The sequence below is a fragment of the Anguilla rostrata genome, chromosome 1, assembly GCF_018555375.3.
Source record: "Anguilla rostrata isolate EN2019 chromosome 1, ASM1855537v3, whole genome shotgun sequence".
Lineage (NCBI taxonomy): Eukaryota > Metazoa > Chordata > Actinopteri > Anguilliformes > Anguillidae > Anguilla > Anguilla rostrata.
Window position 1 is genome coordinate 8,668,330 of NC_057933.1, and position 13,682 is coordinate 8,682,011.

Sequence of the window (13,682 nt, forward strand, 5' to 3'; positions counted from 1 at the left end):
CCTTGGGTATGCTGTAACTGTAATGGTCACGGTCTATACACTAAAAAGAGCACACACAACCCAGACAGCGGTTGCATTAGCCGCCGCCGTCCCTATGGGGACGTTTCTCTTACACTTTGATCTGGTCCTGCTCCGTCCTCAGTTCAGAAACAACCTCCTCAAACCTCTGCTTCTCCTCTTCCAGCACCTGATTCAGCCGCTCCAGCTCCTACACAACACACAGAGTCACAACACACACACGCATACGCGCACACACACACAGTCATAACACACACACACGCACACACAGTCACAACATACACACGCGCGCACGCGTGCACACACACACACGCATATGCACACACACACAAACACACACGCACATGCACACACACGCACATGCATGCACACACACAAACACACACGCACACCATGCCAAAGTTCAGCATTAACTCTGGAAGGCTACTGAATAAATACAGGACTTGGTCATTAGCAAAGTGTGAGTGCAGAGACTCAACCAAAATCAGTGTGAGGGCGTCAGTGTGACGGCTCACCTCCTTCTGCTCCCTCTGCAGGCACAGCTCCTCAGTCTCCTCCATCAGTTTATCTGGGGACAGGGGAACAGCACCACGTCACCTCCCAACGCCCTCGGTAACAAAGACAGATTTCATCCTCACTCACAGCCAGTGTGTGTGGTACAGAGATCCTGGCTGTGTTACAGAGAGTTAAACTAAGCTGGGTGGAATATTACCACATTGAGGCAAAGGAAAGAGCATAGCCAGCATGCATCACATGTAAGTTCAGATCTGATTACAAATTCATTGGATGCCTTTGATAATATGACAGATGGGTGTTCCTACACATTCCATACAGATCAGCTACCTGATAACAGAGTACGTACATGATGCTGACCTGACTCGCAGAATGAAACCTTTCAACAGTGTGCAGAGTGTGTATTCATACGCTATACACAGTGAGGTGTACCCCAGCCTTAACTCTTCTATTGTGGGTACTGTACACCAGTATCACCTAACACAGGTACTCCTAACACTTCCATTGCAGGTAGTGCACACTGGTACGACCTAACACAGGTACTACACATTCTTCCATTGCAGGTACTGTACACCACACCTAACACAGGTACTCCTAACACTTCCATTGAAGGTGCTGTACACCATTATCACCTAACACAGGTACTTCTCAATGTTCCATTGCAGGTACTGTACATCATTATCACTTAACACAGGAACTCCTAACACTCCTACTGTGGGTCCTGTATCCCAGTATCACCTAACGCAGGTACTGTCCACCAGCCTCATCTTACCCAAGTATTCCTGCTTCTCCTTGGCCAGCTGTAGCCCCTGTGCCTCCAGGCTCTCAATCATGGCCTCTCCGAGCTGGGCGTTCTTCCAGGTGCTGAGAGCGGGAAAACACAGATCAGAGCAAGCCTGGGGTCAGAGGTCACGGATAAAGTACAGGCGCCACTCTCATTCACGTTCGCGCTCTCTCCCCGGGTGAATTCCCAGAATGCAACGGCTTACACTTTTCCCGACTCCTGCAGAAGCTCCACCCACTGGGCCTGATCCGACTCCGAGTCAGCCGCCAGGACGACGTCGCCCTGGAGACACGGAAACCGGGAAAGGGATGGAGAAGAAAAGATGGAGGAAACACCACCGTCACTCTCTATCACCCGAGGATGACAAATCTGTTACCTTCATCATCATCATCATCATCATCATAATCATAAGCTTCTGCGTTGTTAGCAGACCTGGGTCAAATACGTATTTGTTCAGGATTCAAATACTTTTTCTGTGCTCTATTGATCTTGCCTGGTGTAAGTGAGCCTGCCAATATGACCAGAAGGCGAGGTTTGCGCTTTCTGAGAGAATTTCATTGGTTCCAATACACCAGACAAGATCAGTAGAGCGTAGAAAAGTATCTGAATCCAAAACAAATACGTATTTGACCCAGGTCTGGTCCTTACAGAGTGAAAGAGTGACAGCGATCATACTGTAAGCAGCAGAAGTAACAACAACCCCGCTGGCACCTTCGGCATGGTGGCACAGAACTCACAGTGAAGTCCTCGTGGGTGATGGTCATGGCAAAGGGCATTCCCTGCTCCTCTTTAGGGGTGACCACGCACCCCCCCAGGGGGATCACTCCCTGCAGCGTCCCAAAGAGAAAGAGAGATGGATGAGCAATTCAAGGAGTACTTTAGGAAGATAAAGGAGCACAATGGCCCTTTAGGGAAAGAGCAAATTTGACTAGTGAACCTTGAGAGAAATTTGTTTTTTTTAGCTTTAAAAAACTGAAACAAATTAAAGTTCTATCCTTTCTCAAAGACACGAACAAGACACTGGCAAGAGACCAGAAGGAGGGGAGGAGACTACATTCACCAAGCTGCCTGTTCAAACTGCTAACATGCCAATTTATTAATACTACTAATACAGCATTAAGTTGAAACAGTAAACAATGTTGTCAGATCAAGGCAGAATCACAGGTACATTTTAAAAATCTGATCTACTTGATTCCATTTTTAAATCTGATTGAAGTATTTTGAGTGTATGTAGTGTGTTGAATTTGTCATGGGTATATTTTTTGCAATAAAAAACTGTTTATTATAATCTTTTCTTAAATCTTGGTATTATCCTATTTTTGGGGATGTTCTCCTTGTGTGTTAAGCGGATTCATTTTCCCATCCTATAGAGAACCTGGAAATTTTCAGTACTTACACACCTCTGGCAATCACATTTCGTTACGTTTTTAAGGAACAGCTTTATTTCTCAAGCAGCTTGCCAAATTTCTACCAACTGAGCCAGAACATTTGGAAGGGGTGTTCATGGCATTACAGTCTCTTTGCTCATTGTCCTTCATAGTTGCGCAATTCTGTAAACGCATGCAATAATAGCTATAAAAAAACAGCAAACCTTAACATTATTAGTAGCATATTTTCCAATTAGCACACTATAGCATTATTATAAGTCATCAGAAAAGCATTCTCCGTGCTGGGTGCAATCAGGCAGTATATAAACTGCATCCTGAGTCACCGACCACGTTTCTATGGCAACATCATCGCCACTGACATTTGCGGAGTCATCTTTCGACCCAGCAGTTCTCAGGAAACGGGCGGTTCTCCCGCTCCCGTCCCGCCGCGCCCTCCCCTGCCAGGGGCACAGGCGATGCTCTCGGGCCCCATTTTGTTTTCGCAACGGATTTGCACATCGATTTTCATCCTTCTGTCCTCAGCATTACTGACACAAACCGCTCATACTCTACAGACGGGAGCAGTCTGTCATTTTACATGCGAGGTGGAATCTTCTTTTCGGAGAGAGGAGGGTTCAGCCTCGTCACTCTTACTCATCCAAAGCAGGCCAAATGAGGTCACACTGCATGCACAAACATGCACATCGTTACATTTTACTGGCACATATTTTTAAACCCAAACATATGACATTTCACCAGCAAGCGACACAAAACTCAGCATCAAGGTACGTCATCATTCAGATATATTATTCCATCTGCGCTGTGTCCCTGACACTCAAACCAACAGGACTCCACCAGGAAAAACGCACTCACTTTGGGGTGGATGTTGAAGTATCGGTTTGTATCAAAGTTCCTCTTCTCATTCTCTGCATAGTAGAGAAGGAAGCTGTCTTTAATGATGAAAAATCTAAGAAACAGCCAAGCAGAGAGAAGCAGATGATATTGTAAGAGTTACATTAAAGATACAAATGCATGATACACACATACTGTACACACATGCACACATATATATATACACACAATGAATATGTTGCCCAAGAGAATTTCTGATGCTTAGAAATTATTAGGTACACAATGTTGAACTGTACAATATTAAACCTGATGCATTTATGTGCTCAGTTACTATATAATATTATTCTATAATGTAATGGAATGCATGCAAATTAAACAACACCAAGCCTTCAGACAAAGTGTGTCTCAATGTAATTGTAAGTAGAAAAATAGCAGCAGGAAACAGTGATCTCAAATGTACTGTATCTAACTGTGCCTAATGTCTAACTATCCTCTAATGTAGAGTACGGTACAGTTATCGGTACTGTAATTGCATTGCTCAGGGAGTGCCCGGTTGGGCTGGGGTGCGTTTGAGTGACAGCGGGGAGGCGGGTCTTACCTGCGGGACCACTTGGCGGAGGGCCGTGCGAAGGACTTCTTCCACAGGACGCCGTGCAGCTGCACCTTGGTGCTGATGTCCAGCACGTCCGAGTCGGCCTGCTCCATGGCCGTCCAGTGCAGCAGTGACGAGGACCGGGAGGAGAACATGGCCTCGGCCGTTTCACGGACACAGGAGAACAAACGAAGTGGTAAAAATAGAACAGCAGCAGCACAAAAAAAAAAAAAACAAAACAAAAAAAAAAACGGCGTCAAACAAGTCCGATAAACCACCCAGGCGGAACGGCACGGCTGCCAATAACCCCATCAGCCAGAGGCGGACTGAGAGGATATAAAACCCGAGAGAGGGAGGGAGAGAGGGAGGGAGGGAGGGAGAGACAGGGAGGGAGGGAGGGAGAGAGCAGCAGGGGACTAAATCTGTAAGGGAAGGTCAATATATAAAAGTCACGTTCATCAACAGTAAAAAGCTGTTCAACGTAATGTTGTTCCTGCAGAACCAGCAAAACCCTGGACACATAGGGGTACTACATAAGAAACATTTGCAAATATACATTAGTGTTAAATCTTTACACACATAAGGCGTTCTGAAGTCTAGAAAGAACACTGCTGCAGTTTAAGGTCTATCAGCCCAAGGCTCAACGGCACCGTCCTGAACTCTTCCCGTGAGCAGCACACAGGGTTCCACGCAGAAGTTCCGATAACGTCCTCCAACTCCTCTTCCTCACCATACTCACCTCATTACATTTTTCCATGGGCTTGGCAGGGCAACCGCCTGCCCTACAGACCTGAATGAGAGCTCCTCCCCAAGATCGTGGTACCCAGATCAGCCCAAATCAATGGAGATTATTGCAGGTAGCAACCCCTGCCCCCTTCCACAATGCATTTAGATCCTAAAAGGAAATGCAAGGCACTCTTCAGCACATTTATCTGCGGCATATGCATGCATTTGCAGCACGTGAATCCACTAATGCAGATTCATGTCTAATGCTAGGGGGAATTATAACATACGGACACTAGTTAAGAGAGAGAGAGCTGTGTGGATTAGCGTATAATAACACTTAGTGAGATACGAGCGCTCCATCGATCCGATGAGATATACTCTACTACTCCCTATGAGAGAAGCAGAGTATAACAAGCACGAGTCCTAATTGCACACTGAGATACACCAAAGGGAATTTAACCATATGAAAGTAAACAGGGTCCATTATACAATCCTCAACTGTACAGCTAAAAAAGGTTCATTTCATGTTCATGTTCATCAGATGTGTTGCAAGCAATTCACCCACCCCATCTTGTTTTAAGAATATTTCAGAAAATCAGACACACAATAGTTTTCAGATTGCACCTATTTAAAAAAAACTTTATTTAAATCATCATAAAACACATAGTTCTGCAACAACTGTTAAGTTTTCACAATTAAGAGAAGAAAAAAAAATAAGGCAGACTCCCTGTGGAATGATCACATGTAAACCATAAGAACTGACAACTGACCTCGCCCCCTTTGCCCGGCCACAGGCTGGCCCGCCCTGCCCCGCCCCGCCCCGCCCCGCCCCATCCCAGATCATAGCTTAGATCAAGGGTGGGGGGGGTAGATACTCTTCTACTGACAGGAAGGGGTGAGCAAAGGAGGGAAGGTCTTTTCCCTTTAGTAGAGCATTACTGTGTTAAATAAAACCCAAAAGTAAGAGATGCACAAGAACTGCATCGTGACGCGCCCACCCCCCACCACCGCTCTCCCTACTCCGTATGCCATTCTACCACACGCTCGCCCAATGGCAATACTGCATTAGCACTCCCCCCTCCCCTCACCCTCACCCTCACCCTCACCCCCAACCCCAACCCAACAGTGTGGGAGCGGGGGGTAAATTGAGTGATGGAGGCTCTCACACAGGGGATGCAGAGCTAGCAGACTCCACTGTGGTGGGACACTGGAGGAGCATAATTAAATCAGGGGAGGAGTGTCTCCATTAGCACAGTCTACAGAGGCAGGAAAGCACTCAGATGTGCTCAGTTTACAGGTGAGAGAAACCAGCTCGCTGCCGGACACTACGGGTTGTGAACATGGCGGGGGGGGGGGGAGATAGCGTCAGGAGGGGAGGAGGACATCGGTCTAGTCTGAAGTAGTGGGCATAAATGGTTCAGTCTCTTTTTTTTTTTTTTTTAAAAGGTATCATCATGAAAATAAACAACACTACCCCTGTACAACACTGGCCTTTAGCTTTGACTAATAATAAAAGTTACTGTAAATCACACCGTTCCTCCCATCCACCCCACCCCACCCCACCCCTCCCGCCGCACGTTTGATTAAATCCTCACACACAACGCCAGGGAGGCGATTCAACACAGGCCTAGAGCGGAGAGCACTTGATTGTGTGGGGAAAAAAAAAAGATTTCTATGTACAGAATATACAGCAGCTCCGCTCAAAGCAGGGCCTACACACACACACACACACACACACACACACCCCGACTACCCACCACAGCCCTCACTGAACACCACCACACAAAGCCTTCGGCCCGCTCACCCACGGACATCACACTACTTCACTGCCTTTCACTGACTCCACTGTGCTGTAAGTGTCACAGGATTATTGCTTACATCTGACGAAGAAAAATTAAAAATTAAGAAATTAAAAAATGAACAACAGCTAAAATAATAATATATTAATAGGACGAAGCCCCCTGGAATTCGCCAGCGGGAAACCGTTAGCAACCGCACTCGCTGGTTTCTGAGGCTGAAAGGGACAGTTTTTTTTTTGTTTTTTTTCCGCATCTTCAAAAGCCGTCAGCCGCCAGCTCGCTGCCTTAACGTGAAGCCACGCCCAGTAAAACCTGCCGTTTCCATGGAGGAATCAATGATCAAAGGTATGTGGAGCGGCAGGTGCCACCTCTTCATTTTAAATCTAAAACATCCCCATACTGGTCCCTCAATTTAAAAAAAATACATATTAAAGAAATCAAATTAATGTCCTCCCTCCTTGTCCACAACAAACACAATTCTTAAAAAGATACAGTACATTAGTACTTCAGCATACTGGTTAAAGTCTACTTATTTCATGTCGGTGTACAGCTGACTACATGAGATCTCCTTTGCTTTGTTGAGGAGAACTAGAGCAATGGTCAGGTATGGCTCCCTGACCAGGAAAATGGGCAACATTTTGGCAACTCTGGATCTTCGACAGAAGATAAAGCTAAAATCATGACATGGTACCGTATATTAAGAGCACAGGAAACACGACAGAAAGATGTCCTGGTGGATTAACCACGTTGACAGGCCAAAGTCCACAGCAGTAATGATGCAGAGAGGAGAAGAGATAGTTATCCCCAGGAAAACATTCATTTGGAAATCTGACTTCATTTGAAGGGATCTGAGATTTGGATTTTTTCTTGTTTAATGGTACAATCAGTTAAAGTGGAGGTACTGTATTTACACTACAGTTTTTTTTTTGTTTTTTTTTAAAGAAACTGCAATCAAACCTTCAGAAACGCATGTTGGGTGGAGCTTCCATCGGATTCCTTGGCGTACAGAAATCTCTGTAATTTGTTCATTTCAAGCTCTGTGCCACTAAAAGCAAAACACTAAAGCTGTTAAATTAAATGGGATATCTGCCATCTTCTATGATCATCTCACCATTGTTGGCACTCCCATTGTTTTTCAGTTGTTTGCTATTAACGTAAAAAAAAATTTCCCCTCAAGAATCCAAAATCTAAACTTTCACTGACATAACCATGATCCTCAGACCGTAACAGAAGAGGCATCTACACCACTGATACTTCAGCAAGCTAACCCCGAGTTCCCCGTGAAAGCATTTAATTAAAGTTAAAAGGTAAAAGCAGTTACTCGTCCCTCCTCATGAAGAGAAGACACTCCCTCACGTCAACCGTGTGCACATATGCGTGGGTCTTTATTCATGCACGGAAACAAACTGAGCTCTGCCGCCCCCACCTCCCCCTCTCCCTACGCTCTCTCTGAGGAGGCGGGGCAGGGGATTTCGGTTCCAGTCGCAATCAGGGTCCCGGAACCACGAGGACAAATTCGACAAATCACGTGATCCCACTGAGGAGCAACAAACGTTCTAAATCTGTGTGGTTTGAGTTTCTTCGCCGCCATCTTGAAAGCCCCTTGCCATCGCTGCCGGCTCCAGGGCGCCCCCTAGTGTTGGTGTCCGATGGACAGCACCAGCGGGATGAGGCAGCCCAGCACCAGCGCCCCCACCTCCACCTTGCTCAGTCCCTTCCCGCCACTTCCTCCGCTGGGGGCGTGGCTATGGCCGATCCCGCCCACCTCAGGCAGGACGTGAACCGTGGCCACGTACAGGAAGGTCCCGGCTGAGAAGAGCATGGCCACTCCCGTGGCGTTCACCTCCGACAGGGCCTCCTTACTGCTCTGTAAGGGGGGAGGAGACAAGGCGTTCGGAAAAAGAGGCCGACGAGGCAGTGGGGCCAGGCTCCCTGGGAAACAGGAGCCTTTACAGGCAGCTACAAACGGCAGCAGGCAGATACACAGCCACAGGATGACATCAGACCAGCTCAGGGTATAATCAAACTCAAATATACATGTCCAGCCGTCAACTGACTCATCACTGAACAGCACGGCCCACGATGATGTCACCTCTTTGGCCGGTAAAATGTCAAAGTCCAACATGACATGATGCATAAAAGCAAAATCATGAGTACAGCAAGCCTCAACTAAGCCTGCCAGCTTTGTTAGGTTTCATTTTTCAATAAAATATTTTTTAAAATATGTACCTCATATCTAACGGCCACTTTCTGGTAGTAAATGTAAGCTTCAGGTCCTGAGGTCAGTCTGTGCCGGCTCAGGCCAGTTTGGGCCAGCTGGGTCTGTGCCGGATGAGGCTACTCTGGTCCGGCTGTTTGTTCTAGAACACCTGAAGTGCTGCTGGTCCGGGGGGGGGGGGGGTTAGATACGTACCTGACTGAGGCCCAGGAAGGTGAGCATGGCAAGAACGGGGGCGGCCAGGGCAAACACCAGCAGGTGCTTGCGGATACGGTTCCTCTCCAGCCCAGCATGCATCAGGAAAGAGACCAGGCCGAACGCCGCTGGGGCCTGGCCACACAGGGAAGGGCAGGTTAGAAGGCCGTAAAGTTTTCATTGGTCCAGAGAGGAAAACATCTCCAGTGTCCTCGGGTTTATTGGTGAACAAACCCATTCTATAATCCTAACAGACTTCTATTCATAATATCTTTCAGGCTATAGACTTTTGCCTTTTGATTGGCGTTATGGAACTTTACAATTCAGAATAAAAAAATTTAAGTAGAAGGCAAGGTCCTGGAAAGGAAAGGGGGAGGATGACCTTGTGAGATCCTTATAATAGCCAATTATGTAGACTACATAAACAAAATTTTTGCAAACAACAAAGCAGAAAAACTGCAATAGGATTCAGAGAGTTGAGAACAAACAAGCCAACCCTTCCTGCTTGTACCTTGTGCAACATGATGGCCACAAAGACGATGAGCTGGACGCTGGTTTGGGAAGTGGAGGCTGCAGCACCGAGTGCCACCCCATCAGCTGCGGGGGCACAGAGTATAAAGCATTCATCACTGAGCCAATAGCACAGGGGTACAGTACAGAGCTTTAATCACTGAACCAATAGCATTGGGGCACAGAGGGTTAATCACTGAGCCAAAGGAGGAGCATAGTGGGAGATGTAGTTTAAAGCCGTAAAAACACTGAGTCAGCACTATAGCAGCACATGGTAGATAGCCTTTTCTTAACCCAAATACCTCATAAGCTTATCTTTATGAAGAAACCCTCTTCCTTTCTCGCAATCGGTAAACCCTTCCACCCTTATCTGTGTACCTCAATGCGACTTGTTGCCCCATCGCTCTTCTCTTTACCCCTTTTCCTCTATTAGCCCCCCCCCCACCCCCCACCCCCGAACCCCTTTCCACTTTTACCAGCAGCGTGGACCACCAGGCCGAGGGTAGTGGTGATCTTTGAGGTCCCTGCCCTCCCGGACTCTGGGTCTTCACAGGAAAACAAAATAATAACATATCATCATTCAATAACAAAATTAGAATTTTTTAGGACCCAACAGACATACTATACTGTCAGTGTTTTAACAAGCATTTATATTCCATGTTTTTCACACCATTGATATTTTGAAGTATTATTAATAAATATTTCATTCCTTTCACCTTAGTTAAAAATTGAAGACAATTTTCACACATCATAAAAATGCTACAGCACTATTTTTAATGGCCAGAAATATATAGTCCAGGGTATCACTGTGCACTACATACGTATCCCGGTAACACCTCAACACCTCAGGCTTTGACATTAGGCACACACTGCTTCACTCAAAAGGCTCACTGTATATCCACTTCAGAAAACAAAGTATTACTGCATTTGGCAGACCTTCGGTTAAATGAAGATTCAAACGTCACTGCCATTCTTGAGAACCATACACCCTTCCTCTGTATTGATTATTCCTTAAAAGAAATACGAGTATGAATCTTACACATACCCATTAAGAATTTGTAATGCATACAACTGACCCATTACCATGCTAAATGATTTCGCAATAATCTTACTGCACAATTCAGCGCTTCTGTTTTTTCCCCCTCCTATTGTAGTGAAGATTTAGCCCCTTAGGTTGGACAGAAAATGCCACCAGTGACGAGTACTGAACACGACAAAAACGGACGACCGACCTTCTGTGCTGTGCACGTGGGAGCTTCCGATCTGGTCCACGAGCAGCATGAAGACGAACCCCAGGACCAGCGACACCCCGATGTAGGCGTGCAGCTGCTCGTGGCTGTGGGCATGGTCGCCACCGGCGACCACCGACTCGTCCGCAGCGGCCTTCGGCTCCAGGCCGGCCGGCCCCTCGCTCAGCGTGTGAGCCGAGTGTCCTCCTGCACGCGCACGGAGACAAGGTGCAGCAGTCCGAATTCAACATGCATTCAAGTCCCCATAGAGCAAACTGGATTAGCAGTCTGAACGGTTATTAGAGACAGTCCTCATGAAGAAATTCATCACACATGTACACACACACCTGTACCTCACAACACACACAATAACACAAATTCTCACACACACACTCGCTCACCCTCGAGCACCACCTCCATACACACTCTCCCATCAGTCTCCTCAACCCACACACGTGAACATCTACTCTAACACATCCTTGTAAATAAACACTCATTCCTACCCTCTCTTGCACTCATGCACGCACGCACGCAAACACTCTCTAATATCTCCAGACGTGCCTACACCTTCTAACACCTCCTCATAGACATACACCACTTAATACCTCCGCAAACACACACTTACCCTCTAGCACCTCTTCATAAAGTGAATGGACTCCCTCGGGGATAATGACAGCCAGAGCAGTGCCACATAGCAGCCCTGCCCCAAGCACTGTCACCAGCTTTAGCTTGTCCTAAGAGCAAAGGCAACTGAGGTCTGCTTTTCATGTCCAAAGAACATATTCGTCTTTTTGGCGGTAAGTATAGCGTCAACGGCAGCATACAAACACCAAAATTCAAGAACGCATGACAGTTTTACTCAATGCTACATCCATCATTGAAGTTACTGAAATAAGACTCCCTGCTAAGAAGACTTGTCTACCTGCACAAAGTGGGTATCGGCAGAACATGAGAAGTTCTACGTGACATGTTCAAAATAAGCACAAAACTGAGATAGCCCCTTAGGTCGATTTGAAGTGAAAAATGTAGTGTTTGTTGACAAGAATCACGTTAATCGTGACATGGATTTTCCGACTGTTACAACAGAAGGAGAACACAAAAGTAGATGAAAAATTAAAACAACCAAGACATGCGACATGGAGTAAAAAGATTTGAGAGAATTCCCGGAGGCACAGTACACATAAACCAGTTTAAAAATACTTTACATACCTCTGAAAAATTGACAGCCAAAGGAATGGTTCCAGCCACATAACATCCCACCAACATTGCCAGGGAAAACAGACTGATTGAACTGAAATCGTCCATTTTTCCGCCCAAGAGTTGTTGAACAAATAACTCGCGAAATGTCTTTTAACGATTACTAGTTAATTTGTAGTCTGAATACAGACAGATGGTGAATAACTAGGTTTTAAAAAAATCAGCAACAAGTGCCACGTTAGCTTTATAGACTAGCACGTTAGATGGCAAGCAACACAAACAAACGACGTGGGGGCGAAAATGGCGTTGATTGTTCTTTTATAAGCTAACGCAGTTAGCTACCTAGTAGGCAATGTTATGACTGGCGACATTTGTTCGAAACAAAAACACGATCAGTCGGTCACAACTTAGACCTTCGTTTAAATAAGCACCGATTCTTTGTGCGCGATTTCAACAGTCTGACTGTTTTAAATATGAAATAGTTCCTCCGCGACGCAGCTAGCGGGCTTGCTACCCACAACCAGGAGCAGCCACAATATTAGCCAGCTAGCACTAGTTAACCAGTCTTAGTTTCTCAGTCTCGAGATGTATTAATTTGCCTATACGACTAAGCATCTAGTTCCTGGTCGGTAAACAAACAGCATCACATTACCATATTTAATCGAATGAATAAATGCTATCCCAGCATGAACTACATCGATGTTCTCCTGCACAAACAGCCAGCTACATACCCACGGTGCAGCGGCTATGAACAAGTTCCGACGTATAAAAACATACTTCCGGTTGACCTGCGAAGAATGCTGGTAAATGCCACGTACAGACCTGTCAGAAGCATTTCCCTAGCGGTTTTCGGTGCAGTAATCGTATTTTATTGCACAGCAATGATGCCACAAGTCGCCATCTTTCGGGGCTCAATATTCTAACCCATTACAAAAGTTCCAAATATTAGGCAACTACACTTTTAAAATATTATCTATTGTACAGTATATATACATTTTCATGAACGGCCAGAAAATCCGACCGAACTCAGGATTTGTCGAATTTGACAAACCTCAATAATGATGCGCCTGTGCATTCAAAATGGTTTCAACGCCACTTACCAAAGTTGACACCTCGCCTCCCATAGGTAATACTTTTCTCACTCCGACATCTCTAGCGTACTAGCAGTTGTGTTTATGCCTGCTAAGAACAGAACGTGTAAAATAAATGTTCATGACATTCAAGGCTGCAAAGTTATCAGATTCCGATCAGGTATACCATTAACTTTTAGATCTTGTATATGCACTTAATTAATCCAATACATATTACCAATATATTAAAATAATATATATGTATAACATTTCATAACAATTTCCGTTACGTTAACGGAAAGTGAAACGGCTGTCTTGTACATTTGGTGCAGTACATATACCACTTGCCGTAGCATACAACTTTAGCCGTCTTGACTTTATAAATGTGGAAAAACACATCTTATTTAACGGTTGAAAAAGACATTTCTAAGCAACAGACCCAAAATTAGGCAGTCTAGTCCAGTTGCACATACTGTACTTTAAAGTTAGTACTTGAGATGCTGGGGTCAGCAAAACTAGGTGCACATTATCTTTTTCATTATTAGAATTTAAGTACATCAGCTCTGTAACATCCGGACTCAGTGGATCTTGACATGTTCCATGTGTAAACGT

At 45.6% G+C, this 13,682-nt stretch overlaps 2 protein-coding genes across 3 annotated transcripts in view; both read right to left on the minus strand.

The window, feature by feature from the left end:
* Positions 1-4,430, minus strand: part of plekhd1 (pleckstrin homology domain containing, family D (with coiled-coil domains) member 1) — a 10,877-nt gene extending 6,447 nt beyond the window's left edge. Inside the window, exons 1-7 of the mRNA XM_064318880.1 lie at positions 4,133-4,430; positions 3,556-3,649; positions 2,053-2,142; positions 1,521-1,597; positions 1,304-1,395; positions 534-586; positions 114-208 (exon numbers count right to left, since the gene is read on the minus strand). Of these exons, the coding sequence (XP_064174950.1) occupies positions 114-208; positions 534-586; positions 1,304-1,395; positions 1,521-1,597; positions 2,053-2,142; positions 3,556-3,649; positions 4,133-4,281 (650 nt within the window). The 5' untranslated portion in view covers positions 4,282-4,430. The remainder of the gene's footprint in view (positions 1-113; positions 209-533; positions 587-1,303; positions 1,396-1,520; positions 1,598-2,052; positions 2,143-3,555; positions 3,650-4,132) is intronic.
* Positions 4,431-8,010: 3,580 nt separating this feature from the next.
* Positions 8,011-12,784, minus strand: slc39a9 (solute carrier family 39 member 9). Of its 2 annotated transcripts, none has more exons than XM_064316589.1 (7): positions 12,013-12,784; positions 11,429-11,537; positions 10,807-11,010; positions 10,051-10,119; positions 9,576-9,661; positions 9,065-9,199; positions 8,011-8,518 (listed from the first exon to the last, which is right to left on the minus strand). In XM_064316589.1, the coding sequence occupies exons 1-7, from the start codon at positions 12,106-12,108 to the stop codon at positions 8,285-8,287; spliced, it is 933 nt and encodes a 310-aa protein (XP_064172659.1). In that variant the 5' UTR covers positions 12,109-12,784; the 3' UTR covers positions 8,011-8,284. The 2 variants fall into 2 exon arrangements, with proteins under 2 accessions (XP_064172659.1, XP_064172667.1); XM_064316597.1 differs by having other exon boundaries at positions 12,732-12,756.
* Between the last annotated feature and the right edge of the window lie 898 nt (positions 12,785-13,682).

Bases quoted from the DNA above. Each gene is read 5' to 3' on its own strand.
- slc39a9 (XM_064316589.1), bottom strand. From the start codon at position 12,108: ATGGACGATTTCAGTTCAATCAGTCTGTTTTCCCTGGCAATGTTGGTG. The intron at 11,011-11,428 runs GTAAGTGTGTGT...GTGCGCGTGCAG, and splicing joins TTATGAAGAGGTGCTAGAGG to GAGGACACTCGGCTCACACG. The intron at 10,120-10,806 runs GTCGGTCGTCCG...TTTCCTGTGAAG, and splicing joins CCACGTGCACAGCACAGAAG to ACCCAGAGTCCGGGAGGGCA.